At 49.2% G+C, this 18,030-nt stretch overlaps 1 protein-coding gene across 1 annotated transcript in view; it reads left to right on the plus strand.

The window, feature by feature from the left end:
- Positions 1 to 18,030, plus strand: part of LOC109251923 (acid-sensing ion channel 2) — a 268,037-nt gene that overhangs the window by 175,202 nt on the left and 74,805 nt on the right. Inside the window, exon 2 of the mRNA XM_019423920.2 lies at positions 6,206 to 6,356. Within this exon, the coding sequence (XP_019279465.1) occupies positions 6,206 to 6,356 (151 nt within the window). The remainder of the gene's footprint in view (positions 1 to 6,205; positions 6,357 to 18,030) is intronic.

Genomic DNA, 18,030 nt, shown 5'->3' on the forward strand with positions numbered 1-18,030 from the left:
AGCTCTGGGAAGGCAGTGAGACCCTCTCCCCATTCCCACCTCCATGTCCCTCTCATTTAGAACGTGCCAGCTTCAGATTGGTGGTGTCTTTCCACTATGCCAGTTAACTAGTTACAATTCGGTTAGAATTCACATGCAGATTTTCGAAGTGGGTTGCAGGCATGGGAAGCATCTCCCTCTCCTACAAAACTCCATGGCCCCAGTAATCTCATCAGCTGCCCAGGGCTTCAGCAACAGGCTTGGCATTATTAAGGAATAAGCAATCAGTAGCACACAGCGCTTTTCATCTCCTCTAACTACTTTGAGATAAGCTTGGTATGGTAGGGCCATATGCAGAGAGGACAGGAACCCCCAACCTCCCATTCCTCAATTCATTGTTGACTCTCTACCCGTAACCCAAATGATTAATCTCTCTTCTGCTGAAAAGGAAAAACGCAGTGGCTCCCCCCTAGTGTGGACTCATAACTAGTGAAGATGTCTATTATGTGATCCTGCAAACCAATCCACTTATATTCTCTCACTTAGACCCTCCAACCACATGGCAAGATTATCTTGCAGGGGTCACCTGGGTGGCTCGGTCAGTTTAGTGTCCGACCTGGGCTCAGGTCATGATCTCACGGTTCGTGAGTTCAAATCCCGCCTCCGGCTCTCTGCTGTCGCCACGGAGCCTGCTTCAGATCCTCTGTTCCCTTCTCTCTCTGCCCTTCCCCCGCTTACACTCTTTCTCTCAAAAATAAATAAACGTTTTTAAAAAGAGATTATCTTGCCGGGTTCGTAGATGAGGCAATGCATTGGGAACAGAAAATGCTGTGTTGGGGGCCACGGATTTGACAAATAAACAGGGATCTGTCTTGATGGCATCCTGTCTGGTCCCAAAGCCCAGGCTTCCTTCCTCCTGACTTCCTTGGTGATAAAGCCTCACCTGCGAATCCCAGCTCTAGCACCCACCTCCCCAGCAGCCTGAGTCTCCTCAACTATAGAATAGGGATGCGATCACAAGATGCCTTCCCATTAGGAGAGCTAGACCATGATCAGGAAAGAGAGAATACCTATGGACATGCCAAGCAAGGACCTATACAGAGGACAGGCTCAGGAACTGTTAGTTTCCTTCCCTTCGTGGGGCCACTGAGAAAGATGATGCTGTACGTAAGCTGTCTACACCATAATGCGCCGTGCCAATGTTAGCAATGACGGTGCCGGGCACGGAGCTCATTTTTATCTCAGGAACCCTCCTCCCTCCTAGAGAGCCAGGTATGAAATGTGCATCTCTAACTCGTACAACCCAATCCGACTGAGTGCAATCCTAGACTCTTAGCAACCCAGCAGATCCAGTCCGGCCATCTGCGATGGGGCCGTCATCACTTACCAGAGAGCAGAGGGATGCCTGGGAGAATGGCGGGTCCGAAGGAGCAGCGAGCTGGGCCTGACAGTCTGGACTTCAAAAAATTATATTTTCTGGCTGGGGATGATAAGACCTAAATGTGAAACGTGTGTTACACTTACGCATCGTTATGCCTCTAAAGGGGGAAGGAGAGCAGCATCTTGTCCCAAGTTTGTAGCAAAATTGTGTGGTGTGTAAATAGCTCTGAGGCCTTTGATGTGGAGCAGAGAGGAAAATAATCCTCTCAGAAACACCAGGCAGGAGCCGAGGCCTCGGCAGCACAGGCAGGGAGGCTGACAGAGGTGTGCAGCCAGCGTGAGCCTCGCTGCCTCTGAGCCCCTTCTCCTGCCCCCACAAAGGTAGACAGTCTTAGTTCCTAGAGGATTATTTCCTATAATACTTTCATGCAGCAGCAAGCAAAACCGCTTAGGTACAATTAAGTGGGAAGCTGAGACGGCCTCAGCAGGCAAAGGGAGGGGAGGGAGGGGGGATACACGGTCAGGCCCAGCTCCGGCCAGAATCAGCAGGGCTGGCCGGCCCCGAAGGCCACCTCCCAGGGGTGGGCAAGGGATATGGGTTGGTAGTACCTTAGCCCCTTCATTCGTTCATCCAAACGGACCCAGTCCCTGCCCTCTGAGAGCTTACAGTCTGGCGGAAGATGTGCCCAACAGACAATCACATGAACAACCATTTAGTTACACGCTCTGATACGCACTGTAAAGGAAAAAACAGGAGGTATGAGGTCGTAAGATAGGATGTCCCAACTGAAATGGAGGCCGGGAGCAGGGGTGGTGGGTGGTCAAAAGAGGCCTCTGGGGAAGCGATCACAGGAAGGTAGACGGAGAGTGTGCGGAGAACAAGGCAGGGGAGGAAACAGCCTGTGGAAGGGGCCTACAGGGGGAAGAGCTTATTGTACGTTCCAGGAACTAAAGAGGCCAGTGTGCTTGAAGCATGTGAGAGAAGGGAGGACAAGAGACGGGGCTGAACCATACAGGGCCCCGTGACGATTTGGGGACTTACCCTAAGTGCACCAGGAAGATGCAGAAGGGGGTTAGGCCTCTTTTTTTTCTTTAGGTTTATTTATTTACTTTTTAGAGAGGGGGGGCGCAGCAGAAAGGCAGAGAGAGAGGGAGAAAGAGACAATCCCAAGCGGGCTCTGAACTGTCAGCACAGAGCCCTATGCGGGGCTCAAACCCACAAACTGTGAGATCATGACCTGAGCCGAAGTCAGATGCTTAACCAACTGAGCTGCCCAGGTGCCCCAGGCCTCTTTATGGTGATCCTGACTTGAGAAAGAACCTGGCCATCTCTCAGACATGGTGTGGTCATCCACCAGCGTCCTGCCTCTCTGGTCACCACCACGCTGACCACACTTCCCTGCAGGAGCCACCACCTGGGCCTAGGACGAGTACCAGGCCCGGCAAGGGGACAGCCACGGATGGGGAGTGAGTCTCTATCACAAAGACCTGTCTGCTCCCTCATGGGAAGCAGACATGGGAAGACTTTAATGCATGAGGCTTCCAGGTGCCAGCCCAGTGCCCGCCGCAGATCAGGCACTCTGTCAATGATCAGCTGAAGGTAGCAATCCCTTAGAGCCTCCCTCTCCTGTTGTAAGTGGAGAAGCTGAGGGAGACTGGAGTAAAGGAAGTGCAGACTGAACCAGGAGTCTGGTCCCAAACAGACACGGCCTCACTGAGCAGCCTCAGGCAAATTGCTTCCTCTCTCCCAGGTCTGCGTCTCCTCCCCTGTGAAGTAAGTTGGGTGGGCGAGATGGTCTGTAAGACCCCTCGGAGTTCTCGTGCCTTGTCATCACCCTCGGGAGCTCACGGAGGGTCCATGCCCTTAATCAACAGCCCCCACCCAGCGCATCCGGGATCTCAGACACTGGGCTGGGATCACCGTCGACTCTAGGAGGAGGCTTCACATTCTAACCTCAGCCCAATATTCTGGAGTCCAAGTTCCAAGTGGAGGTGGGGTGGGGGTGGGGGGGTGGTGGTTGGAATTTGCAGGTAATTTGGTGCGAAGATGAAACGTACTTTTCCTTACAAATCTCCTCAGATAGATAGGCAATTAATAGTATAATTAATTTTGGAAGCAACAAGTATATTTAGTGGATCTACAGAGAAAAACTCTATTAGAGCACCCAGAAGTCACTCCAGATGTGTTCAACCCCTTGCAAAAGATGCACCAACTATAAAATTCTCTCATCCATTCATTACAGTGGTCCCCGAGAACATGTCTCCAGGGGACAGATTCGTTAGCCAAGCATGGTTGCTCCACACCATGGTCATGATAAAGCTCAGGGTTTATTTTTTTTTTGAAAAATCCAGTTCCAGCTGTTCTCCCCCACCATGAAGCAGAAGAAGGGTATGGCTGTCCTGAAATAGTGCAGCTGGTCAGGGACTCAGAGACATTTTAGACGGTGACGAAAATGTGGTCTCTGGAAGCCGGGCTTGTACTTCTCGGCAATCCTCCTAATTCTTGCACATAGTAGGAGCGCATGCATATGACTATTGACTGGCTGATGGAAAAAGCAAGGCACAGAGAAACAGTATATGGCTCAGAAAGGTCCCAGGGACCAAGACCCAGGAGAGCACATCCAGAAAGAGCATGTGTTAAGACACTCATGGATTTGTGTCTCAGGGTCGCTATTTATTTGCTGCGTGACTTAGACAAGTCACTTAACATCCCTGGGCCTTGGTTTCCTCCTCTGCACAATGGGAGCAGCAATACCCACAGCAGTCGTGGCTGCAAGAGTTAAATCAGATAACACAGATGAGTGACTAACAGTGTGTCTGGCACACTGTAGAGGCCTCTCTTCCTTCCTTTCATCAGGCCTTCAAGATCTGCATGAGAAAGGCAGCTTCCAGCACCCACCCCTGCTATTTACCTGCCCCCGCACTGAAGGATGGGAAACCAAAGAGCCGCCTCTTGGCCTCCACGCTGCAGGAGGGGACGGTGCAGTGGAGCATGGCCAAGGAGGGGCCTGGGCCCAAACCTCAGTGGCCGCAGAGACCCAGTGCAGTTGGCCTGGCTCCCTTCCAGCCAGTTTTGCCAGATATAATTTGGCTTCAGCTCGAGGTTCCAAAGCAGTTATGTAAGCATAATAACCCATAGCATTTGTAGAAAGCTTTTAGAGTTTTCAAAGCACGTTTGCATGTATTACCTCGGCTGATCCTCTCAGGAACCTTGGGAGGTAGCTAAAGAAAGGACAAGCACTACCATTTTATAGATGGAGAAGTTGAGGCCTGGAGGGCTTACTTGGTTCACCCATAGTCACATGACTAATAAGTGGCAACATCAAACTTGGACAAAGATCTCTGCATCCCTTGCCCCGGGCCTTTCCCACACCATCACACCACGTCTTTGTAATCATGTAATCCGTCAAGCCAAAGAGGTACAAACACCTACTGTGTGCCAGACAATTTGTTAAGTCCTTGGATTCAGAAGTGAATGGCAGAGTCAAGTTCAGAAGAGATATAAGACCAACTATTTGGGGCATGTGATAAGCTGCCGTGGTGAAGGAGCGAGGGGAACAGTGAAAAGGGGAGTAGCCCAACTTGGTCCAGGGGCTCAGAAAGGCTTCTGGAGGAAGAGACACATCAATCCAGTCTTGGACAACTGTTAGAGGCTATCCAGGCAGGAAGAGGGGTGAGAGGAGTTACAGGCAGCAGAAGCAGCAAATAGAAAGCCACCAGTGTAGGAACCAGCAGGGCACATCCAATAGTGCTATAAGTCATCTGATCTGGCTCCATCCACCCACTCACTCATTCATTCATTCATTCATTCATATATATCTGGAACACCCCCCATGCGAGGTGCCGTACTAAGCACTGGAGATAGACACCTCAGCTAACAAGCAGGTGTAGTCCCCAAATGCACGGAGCTTCCCTGCTCATGGATTTCCATGGACACAGATGGGAAGCTGTAGGATGGGGTAGGCAGAGGGCATCACAGAAGGCTGGGTATGGAGGGCCTGGCTTTCAGCCTATGGGAGCTGGGGAGCCCCGATGGATTGTAAGCCTAGGATTAACAAGACGAGGCTTGCATTTCAGAAAAAGTGAGTCACAGTGAACTTGGAGAATGGACTGGAGAAGGTGGTCTGGAATCCAGGGGCCCAGCTAAGAAATGGCAGCAGCCCAAGCAAACAATGGCTGGGTCCTAAGTTATGGCAATGCAGTAGGAAAAAGGCAAAGTGCAAGCTGGACGTAGAGACAGCCTTGCCCAGGCCCTGCTGGCTAACTGGACATGGGGGTGAAGAAGAGGAAGAGTGGACAGCCACCCTGAGGGTCTGGCTTGAGCCTCTCGGCACATGGCGATGCTATTCCCTGGGACATGAGGTCAGGGGACCCATCTGGTGGGGCAGAGAACCCGAGGATGTTTGTTCCCCTGGGACTCTCTGAGTGTCAGAGGACCATGGGTCCCCCTGAAGTCATGCTACTCAGGCAGTGGGGCCAGTGTGTGTGGAGCCCAGGAGAGAGCTTGGGGCTGGAGATGCAGATTGGCTTACAGATATTCAACATTTGGAAGTGGACAGGACCACCCGGTGTCCCGGGGGGAGTAGTGCCCAGAGGGAGAAGAGACAAGATCCCATGGCAACAAACACCAAAGGGTATCCAGATTTTTCTTGGATTTGTTCTTGGATGCCAGAATCCCACTTGGCAAAAGTCAGACCATTAGCCACAGTGAGGAATCATCGGTCCCCAAGAGGGCTTGACCATGACAGGCTGTGGGGACTCTGGCCTGATGTTGCACTTCTCGGGTCTCACCCATCTCTAGTCTGAAGTCACTCACGTGCTTCTCTCCCTTTCATCTCTCCCCCAGGTGTTTACAAAATATGGGAAGTGTTACATGTTTAACTCAGGCGAGGATGGCAAACCTCTGCTCACCACGGTCAAGGGCGGGACAGGCAACGGGCTGGAGATCATGCTGGACATTCAGCAAGATGAGTACCTGCCCATCTGGGGAGAGACAGGTGAGCTGGGCACAGGGACTTGGGCTGTGGGTGATGGCGGAGGGGTGCAGGACTCTGAAAGACTGGTTTGCTTCAGGTGGGCTATCTTGAGGGACTACTGTCTATCGAGGAGCGGGGGGTGACAACATACTAGCGAAGGGTAAAGATGTCCCTGCATGGACTGTGATGCTCTGGGTTTCCTCAGATTTCAGTAGGTGGGGGAGGGGCAGATGATAGGAACACTGGAAAAGGAAGGCAGGGAGGCTGAGGCAGGTGTTGGGAAGGAGGCATGGAGGAAGGTATGATTGGACAGGCAGGTGGCTTGATTTCAGGGAAGAGGAAGACATGAACACATGGGTCAGCCATCTTCCTCTTCCAGCCATCTTGACTATCCCAACCCAGCTGGGAGGCCCAGCAGAAAGGAGAGCAGGGTCCTCCCACTGGGGGAAGGTGGACGAGCTTGTAGGGTCGGAAAGCCAAAGGGCATGGACTCAGGGGCCTGACACCATGCTTGCATGAGCCCCTTGCGGGGGGGGGGGGAGTGGACATGTGTACAGGCCCCAGAGCTATTTCATGTACATGTTTATTCACTTATGTATTCAGCAAACTATTCATTAGCCATGTATATGGTGTCAGGCTTTGCACGAAGGACATTAAGGTAAAAAAAGACCAGGTCCTTGGTCACACAACCTTGAGGAGGAGACACAGAATTACAGTCCAATGTGACACGAGTGTACCCATGCCACATAGACAGCGTCCTCCCCCTGAGGGGAGGATGTTCAGGAAAAGCATCATATTCCCCTGGGCATTTGTACAGAGTCTTGGGGGCACATGGGTGTCTCTGTCAGTTGAGTGTCTGACTTTGGCTCAGGTCGTGATCTTGCAGTTCGTGAGTTCAAACCCCACATCGGACTCTGTGCTGATGGCTCAGAGCCTGGAGCCTGCCTCAGATTTTGCATCTCCCTCTCTCTCTGCCCCTCCTTCCCCGGCTCGTGCTCTGTCTCTCTGTCTCTCAGAAATAAATAAACATTAAAAAAATTATATATTTGAACAGAGTCTTGGGATTACTCTGAATTATACAGGTGGGTCCTCACAAGAGTGGCACAGGAAGGTCAGACAAAGAAGAAGGTGAGAGAAGCAGAGACTGGTGTGATACAGCCAGTAAGTCTAAGGACACCGGCAGCTTCTAGAACTCTCCCAGATGAAGAGAGTGAAGAGGTGCCCACAAGTGGGACATGGCTGCAAACTAGGCCCAAAATAAGAGTAATGCTGTGTTCTGGGCATAACAAGGAGGAGCAGGCAGGGGTCAAGGATGGGCCTGGAGAAGGGCTTCATAGAAGGGAGGAGGAGAGAGAAGATTCCAGCAGGAAGGAGGCCCTGGGCCCTCAGATTGGAGCTGAGGTGGGTGGAGACCAAGCAGCCCAGCCCCCACCTCTTGCCACCCTCACCCCGTGATTCTGAAAGCCTGGCCCCCCGATCCTGAGATCCGGCCCTCACCGTGCCTGGGGCCTTCTGGGCCTCTGAGGGCAGCCAGGACTTCCTACCCTGGGGAGGACCCAACACAGACTCCGAGCTGCCCCCACCACCACTCTCTGCCTCCCGTGTCTATGGCCCAAACGCCCTGCGGGGAGAGGTGAGCACAGCCACTTCCTTCACAGTATAGTTGGCCCTGGCCCTCCCGCACTAGCACCTGAGAAGCAAAATGGCCCCCACATACGTCACCCCAGCAGTGCCTTCTGGTGGCTCACCTCAGGCTCCAGGCCATCTGCTGCTTGCCGAAGAGATGCTTACTTGGACCCATCCACTTTTCTAAACTCAGTACCCCTGCCCTCCAGCAAACAAAGGGAGGTCTGCATTCGTGCCGAGCTCTGGCATCCCTGGGAGCTGACCGGCAGAGCCTGGCTTTCCAGAACATCCCTGAGACCAGCCTGTGTCCTGTGACCATGGGGATCTGTAGACACCCCTGAGCCCTAGGAGCTGGGTCTTGATCCCCAGGAAGAGGTTCTGCCTTGCAGACACCAGGACGTACTTGTTTATCGAGCCACGTGTGGAAAAGGAGGGAAAGGGGGCAATAAAAATGCGTCCTGGAGACGTCACGCCCGCAGCCTGACTAGAGGTTAGTTATGTCTTTGGACAATAATGTTGGATTTCCTGCCCTGTTACCTTGGTTTGGGAGCAAAAGCAAATGTATACACATATGCATACACACATGCACACACACTCACAACGCCAGGCACCTGTCAAAGACATCTTCACACAGCACAGCCCCCCGTGGGGTCTGGCCTTGGGTCTGAGCACTGGCTGCTGATAAAATGAGCTCCAACCACAGGGGGGTCCTACCCCAGGGAATCTGTGCTCTGTCTCCCGAAGCCATGGATGGAAAGAGCAGGAAAACTCTGAGATCATCTATTCCAGCCAATCCCCTTGTGCCTTGGTGGAGGGAGAACTGAGGCCTGGCAGGAAGTGATGGATGTACTGGACATCATGCAGTAAATTCACTGGCCCGGCCAGTGCTGCACTGACCCAAGCCCCTTGACCACCAGTTAGCCCTGGTGGACCATAAACATGATCGAGGACCTGCTGCGTGCCTAACACCGTGCAAGGCATGGTCGGGGATACACAAGACACCAGATGCCCTGCCTTTCAGGGGCTTATCCTCTCATTAAGCAGCCACCCTGGCACACAGAATGCACAAGAGGACAGCCTCACTCCTGCCGGCAGCTTGAGCTATCTCTTAGTGATCCACCAGCACTTCTCACTTAAACAACTGCCTCTGAGGCTGGGAAAGGAGGCTCATGAAGAAGGAGGGCGTTAGATCAAGGGCAAGGGCTGGCAGAAACTGGTCAGAGGAGAGACTGATCGGTGCTGTCCCAAAGAATTTTCTGCAGCAGTGGAAATGCCCTCTAGCTGCACTGTCCAATGCCGTAGGCACAACTGAGCATTTGAAATGTGGCTCGTGGGAGTGAGGAACCGGTGGCCTGAATCCTTACATCCAGGCTTCCTCGTTTCAGGCTGAGAAGTCACTGAGCAATGAGCACCTGTTGGAGACTCTGGTTGGCTCAAAGCCACTTGTTTCCTGGGCTGGTGAGGAGTGAGTCTCATGGAATTAGGAGTGAAGGTACACACCTGCTGAAGGATGAGGGATGGACTCTGGCAGGTGAGGGATGCTTGTCCATAGGGCCACCTGAGGAGGCATGGCCACACCTTGCTGCTCGGTTTGCTCCAAAGGAATGTGGGCAGGCCTAGTCCCACCATGGCCCTCAGGAGGGAGGCTGCCTGCTAAACGCCCCCAAGCTCTGTGGCCCCATAGATGCCATCTGGCTTCCTTGGCATTCCTACCTCCTCTTAATTCCCAAGTCTTTATCAGAGATATCTGAATGAGGACGGAGAAGAAAGGAACTGAAATATGGCTGTTGAGGGAGCACCCGCAGACAGCTTGATGACAGGCAGTGTAGTAGGACAGGAAAGCGATGTTAGAGAGACCAAATCCCCAGCTCTTCCTTTACTAGCTATGTGACTGAAGACAAGTGACTGGGCCTCAGTTTCCTCATTGGTAAAATAGATAACACAGATAAACCCATGGACTTCACAGGATGGCTGAAGGAAGCACATGAGAGCTTTCCGCAAACTGTAGACAGTAGAACGGTGATAATGATGACCATGGGGGGACTGCCAAACCATCCCAGAACCAGAGCCTCTTCCAAATAGTCCCGCCAACCCTATAACGTGGGTGGGTCCTGAAGCAACTCAACATCTGGGAGTCTCATCTGCTCAAAGCAGAGCCTCTGCCACACCCTTGCCTTGCCACGTGGACAGCTTCATCTCTCGGAAATTTAAGGAAGTAGGGGCACCTGGACGGCTCAGTCGGTTAAGTGTCCGCCTCCTGATTTCAGTTCAGGTCGTGATCTCACAGTATGTGAGTTGCAGCCCCGAGTCAGGCTTTGCACTGATAGCACGGAGCCTGCCTGGGATTCTCTCTGTCCCTCTCTCTCTGTCCCTCCCCTGCTCTCTCTCTCTCTTACTTTCTCTCTCTCTTTCTCTCTCAAGAGTGAATAATAAAATTTTTTTAAAAAAGAAATTTAAGGAAGCAGTGAGGGAACCACTCTTCTGGGTGTAATTCTGGCTGACTGGAAGGACCTTTGGTGCCTGACTGAATTTGAAAAAGGCACCCTCTTAGAGAGGACCCAGCCTTATGGGCTCATGCTTAGCGAATAGAGATGACTATGAAAATTATCAAAAGTGCCCTTTCCTCCAGGCTTATAATGCCCCCACACCAGGATGCCCTCTTGGCCAAACACTTTTCTGCAGGGCACCCTGGGAATATGCCACTTTAAAGCAGGCAGGCTTGGGGCACCTAGGTGGCTCAGTCGGTTGGGTGTCTGACTTCAGCTCAGGTCATGATCTCACGATTCATGGGTTTGAGCCCCGCATCAACCTCACTGCTGTCAGCACAGAGCCTGCTTCGGATCCTCTGTCCCCCCTCTCTCTCTGCCCATCCACCACTCATGCTCTTTCTCTATCAAAAATAAACGTTTTTATAGGAAAGAAGGAAAGAAAAGAAAAGAAAAGAAAAAAGAAAGGAAGGTCCATCACACATGGACCTAGACTGTATAGACCCTCTGGAATGTCAGGATTGGAGATATTACATGTCACAGAAAAACAAGGATCTGGGCACCCTGCTTACATGAAGTTAAATGCATTTATTCATTGCGGAAATTCTTTAATATACTACATCATGAATCTCCAAGAAAGTAATATTGCACACAGCATTTATTTCCCAAATGCCTTTGACCATGGAAACCTTTTTCATGGAGGAACTCACAAAATAGAAAAGGGACAGAAAAACTGTCCTAGACCGTAGAAGTGCAGATTTCATGGCCAGCATTTTCTAAAGGAAATTAAATTGAAGGCAGGTGGGAGGTTGTTAAAAATGAAACTTGGTGTAGACGCCTCTGAGTAACTTCAAAGATAAAAGAAATAGGCAGTGGGTTATCTAGGTTGCACATGAGAGAAACCAAATTCAAACAAGCTTAGGCATAAAAGGAATTGTATTGCCCCCAGAATCCAAGGCAAGCTTCAACAACCAAACAGCAGGAGAGCAAGAATGCAGCGTCAGAAACAACTGGAACCAAGAGCTAGGGCCCCCCTCCAGTATCTCCTTCTCTCACCTCTCTTCTTTCTGAGTTGCTTTATTCTCTCTCACTATAGACAGGTCTTTTCCACACATATATTTTTTTTCACCCATGCCTGCTGATAGTTTTATATTTTACACATCCTATCACCAGCATGAGACGGTTCTGAGTCTCTCCCCAGGGTCCTATTAAAAAAAAAAAACAAAAAAAAAAAAAAACAAGGAAGGGAATCATTGACCCATTGGTCATTTGGGTGCCCATGCCTGGACCAATCAGCAGTGGCCAGGAGAGGGAGTTAACAGAAGGGCCCAAGAGCCCCCAAGAAAGCTGGGCGGATGGCAGCCAGTGAAGGAGTTCCCAAGAGATAGTCCTGTGAATGGTCATGCTGGGGGAGGGAGGGCTATGGCAAGGGTTGGGGATGGGTTATCTCTGAGGAAACCAGAATCCATATACAGGGAGTTCTCAAATGAACTCAAGTTCTAGACAGCTATGCCCAAAAGTTAGAAGGACCCCACATAGGGCCCCTCCCTTTCTCATCACCTTCCAGTGTTCATTCACCCCCTACAAAATACACTTTTTATTGACTATAGTCTGACTTGATTTCCCCCAATCCTAGCATAGTAGAAGAAAGACCACACTGGCTTCCCCAGGACACCTTGAACACTCCAAGAGCACTCTTACTTGAGGACATCTGCATTCTCCGCTGCCTCTGCATAGAATTCTCTTTGCTCAGACCCACATTGCTACTTGCTTCACCCCTGCCACGTCTTTGCTCAGATATCACCCTCTCAATGAGGGCTACCCCACCAACTCGTCCCCCTCGTCACCCCTCTTTATCTGCTCTGCTTGTCCTTTTCTCTATGACATGTGTCACCTCAAATACGCCATGTGATTTTTTTTTTTCTTGTGTATCGCTTTCCCTAAAACATATGGTCCAAGAGGTCAGGGGTCTTGGACTGTCCAGCTCACTGATGTCTACCAGGGCAATAAATATTTGTTAATATATTTGCTGACAGAGGAAAAAAAATGCTATAACTGTGCACACCGATGGAACCGGGGCGAGAGAGAAACTGGCATTAATGAGTGGCTGCTATGGGCCATGAACATTCTATCCCACAAATTCTTTCAGCCACCCTACCAACAAGGTGTTACAATCCCCATTGAAAGATAAAGACACTGGGGCTCAGAGGGGTTGAGCAAGCTTCCCAGGAACACACATCTCATTAAGTAGCTGAACCAAGCTAAAAACCCACGTATGAACCGAAAAGCAATTCTCTTTTCACTACATGCCTTTAATGTTAAAAATGTGATTGCAAAAAGCATTGCCATGAAAATAGCTCAGGGGGGAGAAAGAAAAACGGTTCAGGTGACATCTCTGAAGAGAGAATGGCGTGTAATGATAGGTATGTTAAACTTCTTTTCTATTCCCCCCCCTTTTTTTTTCAATAGCAGAATCCTTGAATTGAACAAAAGCTTTAGCACAGCCCCAGTATGTAAAACAGATAAAGGTAGGGCAGCTCTGGTTCCCCTGGAAATGGGGACCTCAGTGTGATTGTCCCATGCTTACTATGGCCATTCCTGAGGAACCCTAGGACTCCAAGGAACCCAGTTTGAAAAGCATTCGATGGAAGATGGATGAAAAATGGTCTCTGTTGGTTCTGCGACTGTGTACATCCCAAAGACCAGCACCAAACATCTCTCTCCCTTCTCCCTGATGGTGAAAACAGCTCCTGGTATGTCGGCTGAGCTCTGGAACCTCGGAGAAGCTGACAGTCTGGATTCCTGGTCGAACATGGTGGGCGGAACATAAGTGTTTTTGGAGGCTCCCTCCACACACCCCTCCTAAATGAGAATCATGGATTTTTTTTGTTGTTGTTGTTAAGTATAAACCCACAATGACAGAGAGGATGGGAGAGAAGACACCGGTCAACGTCAGCAAGTTTTTGGAAGATGGAAGGCGGATGCTGATTAACTTGGCATGTGGCAGACAAGGCTGAGAGATAAGGGTCTGCACCGAGAAGCCGACTAAAGCCACACAGCTGTCACCACGGGACAGCCAGGAAGGGTCAGGAGTGGGAGGCATCAGACCCTGCTAAAGACAGCGATGAGAGGTGGAGCTAAGACGAGGAGGATTAGTTAAAAGTCTTTAAAAGGAGCTGTTAAGTCTCTCAGATATTTGCCCATGGCCCAGAGCAGCTAGCCAAGTGCCTCTCCCCACCCCAGCACAGGACGAGATGACACAGTCTGGTGCTGGGTGTGGGGAAACCAGGCAAAGCTGAGACATGGGTAAAGTACCCTACAGAAACCAGGGAGATGAGGTGAAGTTCTGCCTACTGAGTAGTGAGACCCCCACCCCCCCGCCACGCTAATCTATCCCACCACCCCCCAAACAGAAGTCTGGGACTATAATCCCTCGCTGGAGAGACTGACAGACTCAAGAGAGAAGATGCACGGAGAATGACAGTCAGGACTCCCCGGACACAATGTCCTGGTTAGATCCCCTCAGAGTGAAGTCCCTTAGTAAGTCTTCCAACACCCAGGAATGACTACAGTTTTAAGTACCTCGTACTTAGGAGTGGACAGCCAGAAAGCCAGGCTTTGGGGGGAAACCACTAACAGGAACCAACACCAGCCCAACAAAAAAGAAGCTTTGAGGGGCGCCTGGGTGGCTCAGTTGGTTAAGCGACCGACTTCGGCTCAGGTCATGATCTCACAGTCCGTGAGTTTGAGCCCCACGTCAGGCTCTGTGCTGACAGCTCAGAGCCTGGAGCCTGCTTCGGATTCTGTGTCTCCCTCTCTCTCTGCCCCTCTCCCACTTATGTTCTGTCTCTCTCTCCGTCAAAAATAAATTAAAAAAAAAAAAACATTAAAAAAGAAGCTTTGAGGAAATACAGATAATGATTAAAGGCACAAGCTCTAGAGCCAGAGCAGAGCCTAGGTTCAAATCCTAGCTATACAACTTCCCAGCTGGGTGACCATGGGCAAGTTACTTAACCTCTCTGAGCCTCAGTTCCATTACCTCTAAAATAAGACTAATATTGGGGGCATCTGGGTGGCTCTGTCAGTTAACTGATCTCAGCTCAGGTCTTGATCTCAGGGTCGTCAGTTCAAGCCACACTTTGGGCTCCATTCTGGACATGAAGCCTACTTTATTAAAAAAAAAAAAGAATTATTATCTACTCTGTTAGGTTGTTAGGAAGATTGAAATGAGTTAATATGTATGAAGTACTTTGAAAAGTGCCTGAAAAATATTGGGGACTATGTAAGTGTTTAATAAATACAAAATAAATGCAGGGAGCAGAAGGAAACATCAAACCACTTTTAAAAAATTCTCAGGAGATGAGAGAAGATATTGCATCCATAAACACAAGCCATTTAAATAGGATGCTATTAAAAAGTAACATGCGAAGGAAATGTCTTTTTTTTTTAACTCCTGGAAATGAAAATACGATTACATTTAAAAAAAATAAATAAATAAAAGGGTTGGAATTGAGGAAATGTCCTGAAAAGCAAAACAAACAGACAAACAGATGGAAAATGGGAGGAAGAAAAAATATGACAACGAGAGGGTAAATCCAGGAAGTCCAACATGCTACTACCAGGAGTTCTAGAATAACAAACCAGAAAGAATGGAGAAGGGGACCTTGCCAAAGAAGTAAGAAAAGTTCCCGGCAAAGCACATGATTTTCCATAGCTAAAGAGTACACCAAGTCCTGTCTGCAGTTAAGTAGAGAAACAACCAGACCAAGATGCACCCTTGAGAAATTCGGGCTAACGGAGGTAAAGAGAAAACCTTAAAAGTTTCTGGAAAGAAAAAACGAATCAATCCTTCTTTTCTAAGATAGAATTCTCTACCCAGCAAGCTACAACTGAAGTATGAGGGTAGAATTTGGTTTCAAATATATTCCAAATCCAGATATCGTACATATATCATAATTAATATATAAATTATATTTGTATGTCCTGCCAGTAAAACCTTGGATTGCAAGTAACTCGTTCTGTGAGGGCTCCACAAGACGAGCAAACATCTCTGATACACTGTAACTTGATAAATGAGTGATGTCTTGCGAAACAAGTAGCACGTGGAGCCACATGTCACATGATCACAACTGAACCAATGGTTCCTGAAATTCACTTGGGTAGACGATTGCTTTGGATCATAGGCATGTTGCCAGACCTAATTATGCTCACACACCCAGGTTTTACTATATAATTAATACGTAAATTATATATTAACATATAAAACATACTTTTTTGGTGAGAACATTTCATTCTACTCTCTTAGCAGATTTCAATTCTCCAATACAGTTCCATCAACTGCAGTCATCGTGTCATATATTACATCCTCTGACCTTATTCATCTTGAAAGTTTGTACCCTTTTAACAACCTCTGCCTATTTCCCCCACCTCTACTACTCCCTGGCAACCACTTTTCTCCTCCGTTTCTAGGAGTTTGACATTTTTTTCCTCTTTTGCCATTTCTGCGGTAGATACTTAGCAAGCCAAACCAACCAACCAACAAAAAGAAAGAAAAAAAAAAAAACAGAAGAATTTCCCACAAAAAAGATCAAAATCATTACATACTACAAGGCTGGGTGTGGACAATATTTATCTAATTCCATAAAAGCTGGAGACTGGCTTAGCCAAAATGTCGTATAACTCTACAGGAGGATGGAAGGAAAGGAAATACAGCAGGCCCCCTCATGGAAAGGTCTACGTCCTAATTTGGTAGATAATACCTAAAAGCTTTTAAAACCAAGAAATGTCTTTCAAGCAATTGATGACCACAGGAACATGAAAGTAAATACGAGAAGAGACAGCTCAAGCAGTTGAAAGCAGTTGTCTCTGAAAACTGGGGCCCAGGGGTTGGGGAGAGGGGGAGCCCCAAACCGCTGCTTTTTTTTCATTAAAAGCCTTGCGGTATCATTTGGCTTTTTAAATTATGTACATCTATTGCTTTGATAAAAATTAAAATTAAATGTAAAATAATCATAACCTCTCCGCATAGCTGGAAGGCCCAAGCAGCTATCAAGGGTAGCACATTTTCTATCTTCTATCACAAATGGGACATAGTGAGAGTGGATGCAGATGGTTGCTATGGTTTCTCTGACATCTCTGCTCCCAGGAAGCACTCTTGTCACGGTGCCTGGTGCTGAGGACCTTACCAGAAGGAGAGGTGCAGGCTCCAGCCTGAACCCTGAGAGTCTGGAACACCGGGATGTGTGGCAACCAGGGGGTTCTGGGCTCACTCTCAGAGTGGGCCTTTGCGCTGGATGGGGTGGGCATGGGGGGCTTCCCACAGGTGCCAAGGACTCAGGAGAAATGATGTCACAAGTCAGAGGTACCACTGGAGGCAAGCATCCATTAAGCAGACAGAAGCCTGACTTTTATCATTCTGAGAAGACCTGCTTAATGCACATGCTAAGTGCTGTGCCGAAACCATACATCAGAAGTCCCAGCCAGGCAGGCAGTGGTCTGAGAGCAAAATCTAGACTAAACACATTCACCTCAGAGATCATGTCCTCCTATTCTGTAAATTTCCAAGACTACCTACTATGTGCCAGACCCTCAGGGATACAGAGGAACAGCCCAGTCTGGGTTTTCAAGGATTTCACAATCCAGGGACTATCTCGAGGGGTCCTATTAAGTACTGGATGGAAATTCATTGATCCAACAGCGCTCACATAAAGTGCCTGTGGAGTGCCAGGCTTCTGCAATCTGGGGGGCATGCGAACAATTAAATGTCATGATATGCTATAAACTCCTAAGATAGAAGGAGCAGACGATGGGTTCCAGAAGGGAGGAAAAGGGCATGTCAGGAGAGGCTTCAGAGAGAAGGTGACCTTTGGGCCTCATCCCAGGCCTGTCTTCAAGTGGCTAGGCAGAGTAGGGGAGTTAGAAAGGGGGTGTGTCATGAGCAGGTGAGAGGCCAAACACAGGGAGGGAAATCCAGAGCCAAAGCCAAGAACATCCCAAGGTGTCCTGGGGTAGCTGGATCTAAGGCTGAGACCAGGAGCTGGACAGGGAGGCAGAGGCCAGACCACCACGGGTCTGGTATGTTCTGTGAACACATCAGCGTTCTCCTGTGAGTTCTTCTACCCAAAGGATGGTCATCCAACCAGCAGCACCAGTATCCCCTCGGAGCTTGTCAGAAATGCAGAATCTCAGAGCCCAACTCACATCTGCATTGTAAGAGGACCCCTGGCTGATTCACGTTCTAGTAGGAGAAGCACTGATCAAGACCACTGTTTCCCACCCTTTGGATGTATGAGGATGCCTTTTTAACAACCAGATACTTCTCAGACATCACCCCCACATGAACGCTATCATGCTTTTTATATCCATTGATTGAGAAAATATTCAATGACAAAAAGTCATGCTTTGAGTGACTTTGACTCCTGTAATTACATCACGATCTATATATGTGCTCTGTTCAGCAATCTGGTTGTACCTAGCTTCCACCACCAGCGCGTGCAAATCAGAATTTTTATAAGTAGAATCTTAATCATCCACCAGCCTCCCCTTTAATTTTGGATACATGGCTCTTCCCGATGGCTTTTCAA

The sequence above is a fragment of the Panthera pardus genome, unplaced genomic scaffold, assembly GCF_024362965.1.
Source record: "Panthera pardus isolate Hobbes unplaced genomic scaffold, ASM2436296v1 HiC_scaffold_3, whole genome shotgun sequence".
Lineage (NCBI taxonomy): Eukaryota > Metazoa > Chordata > Mammalia > Carnivora > Felidae > Panthera > Panthera pardus.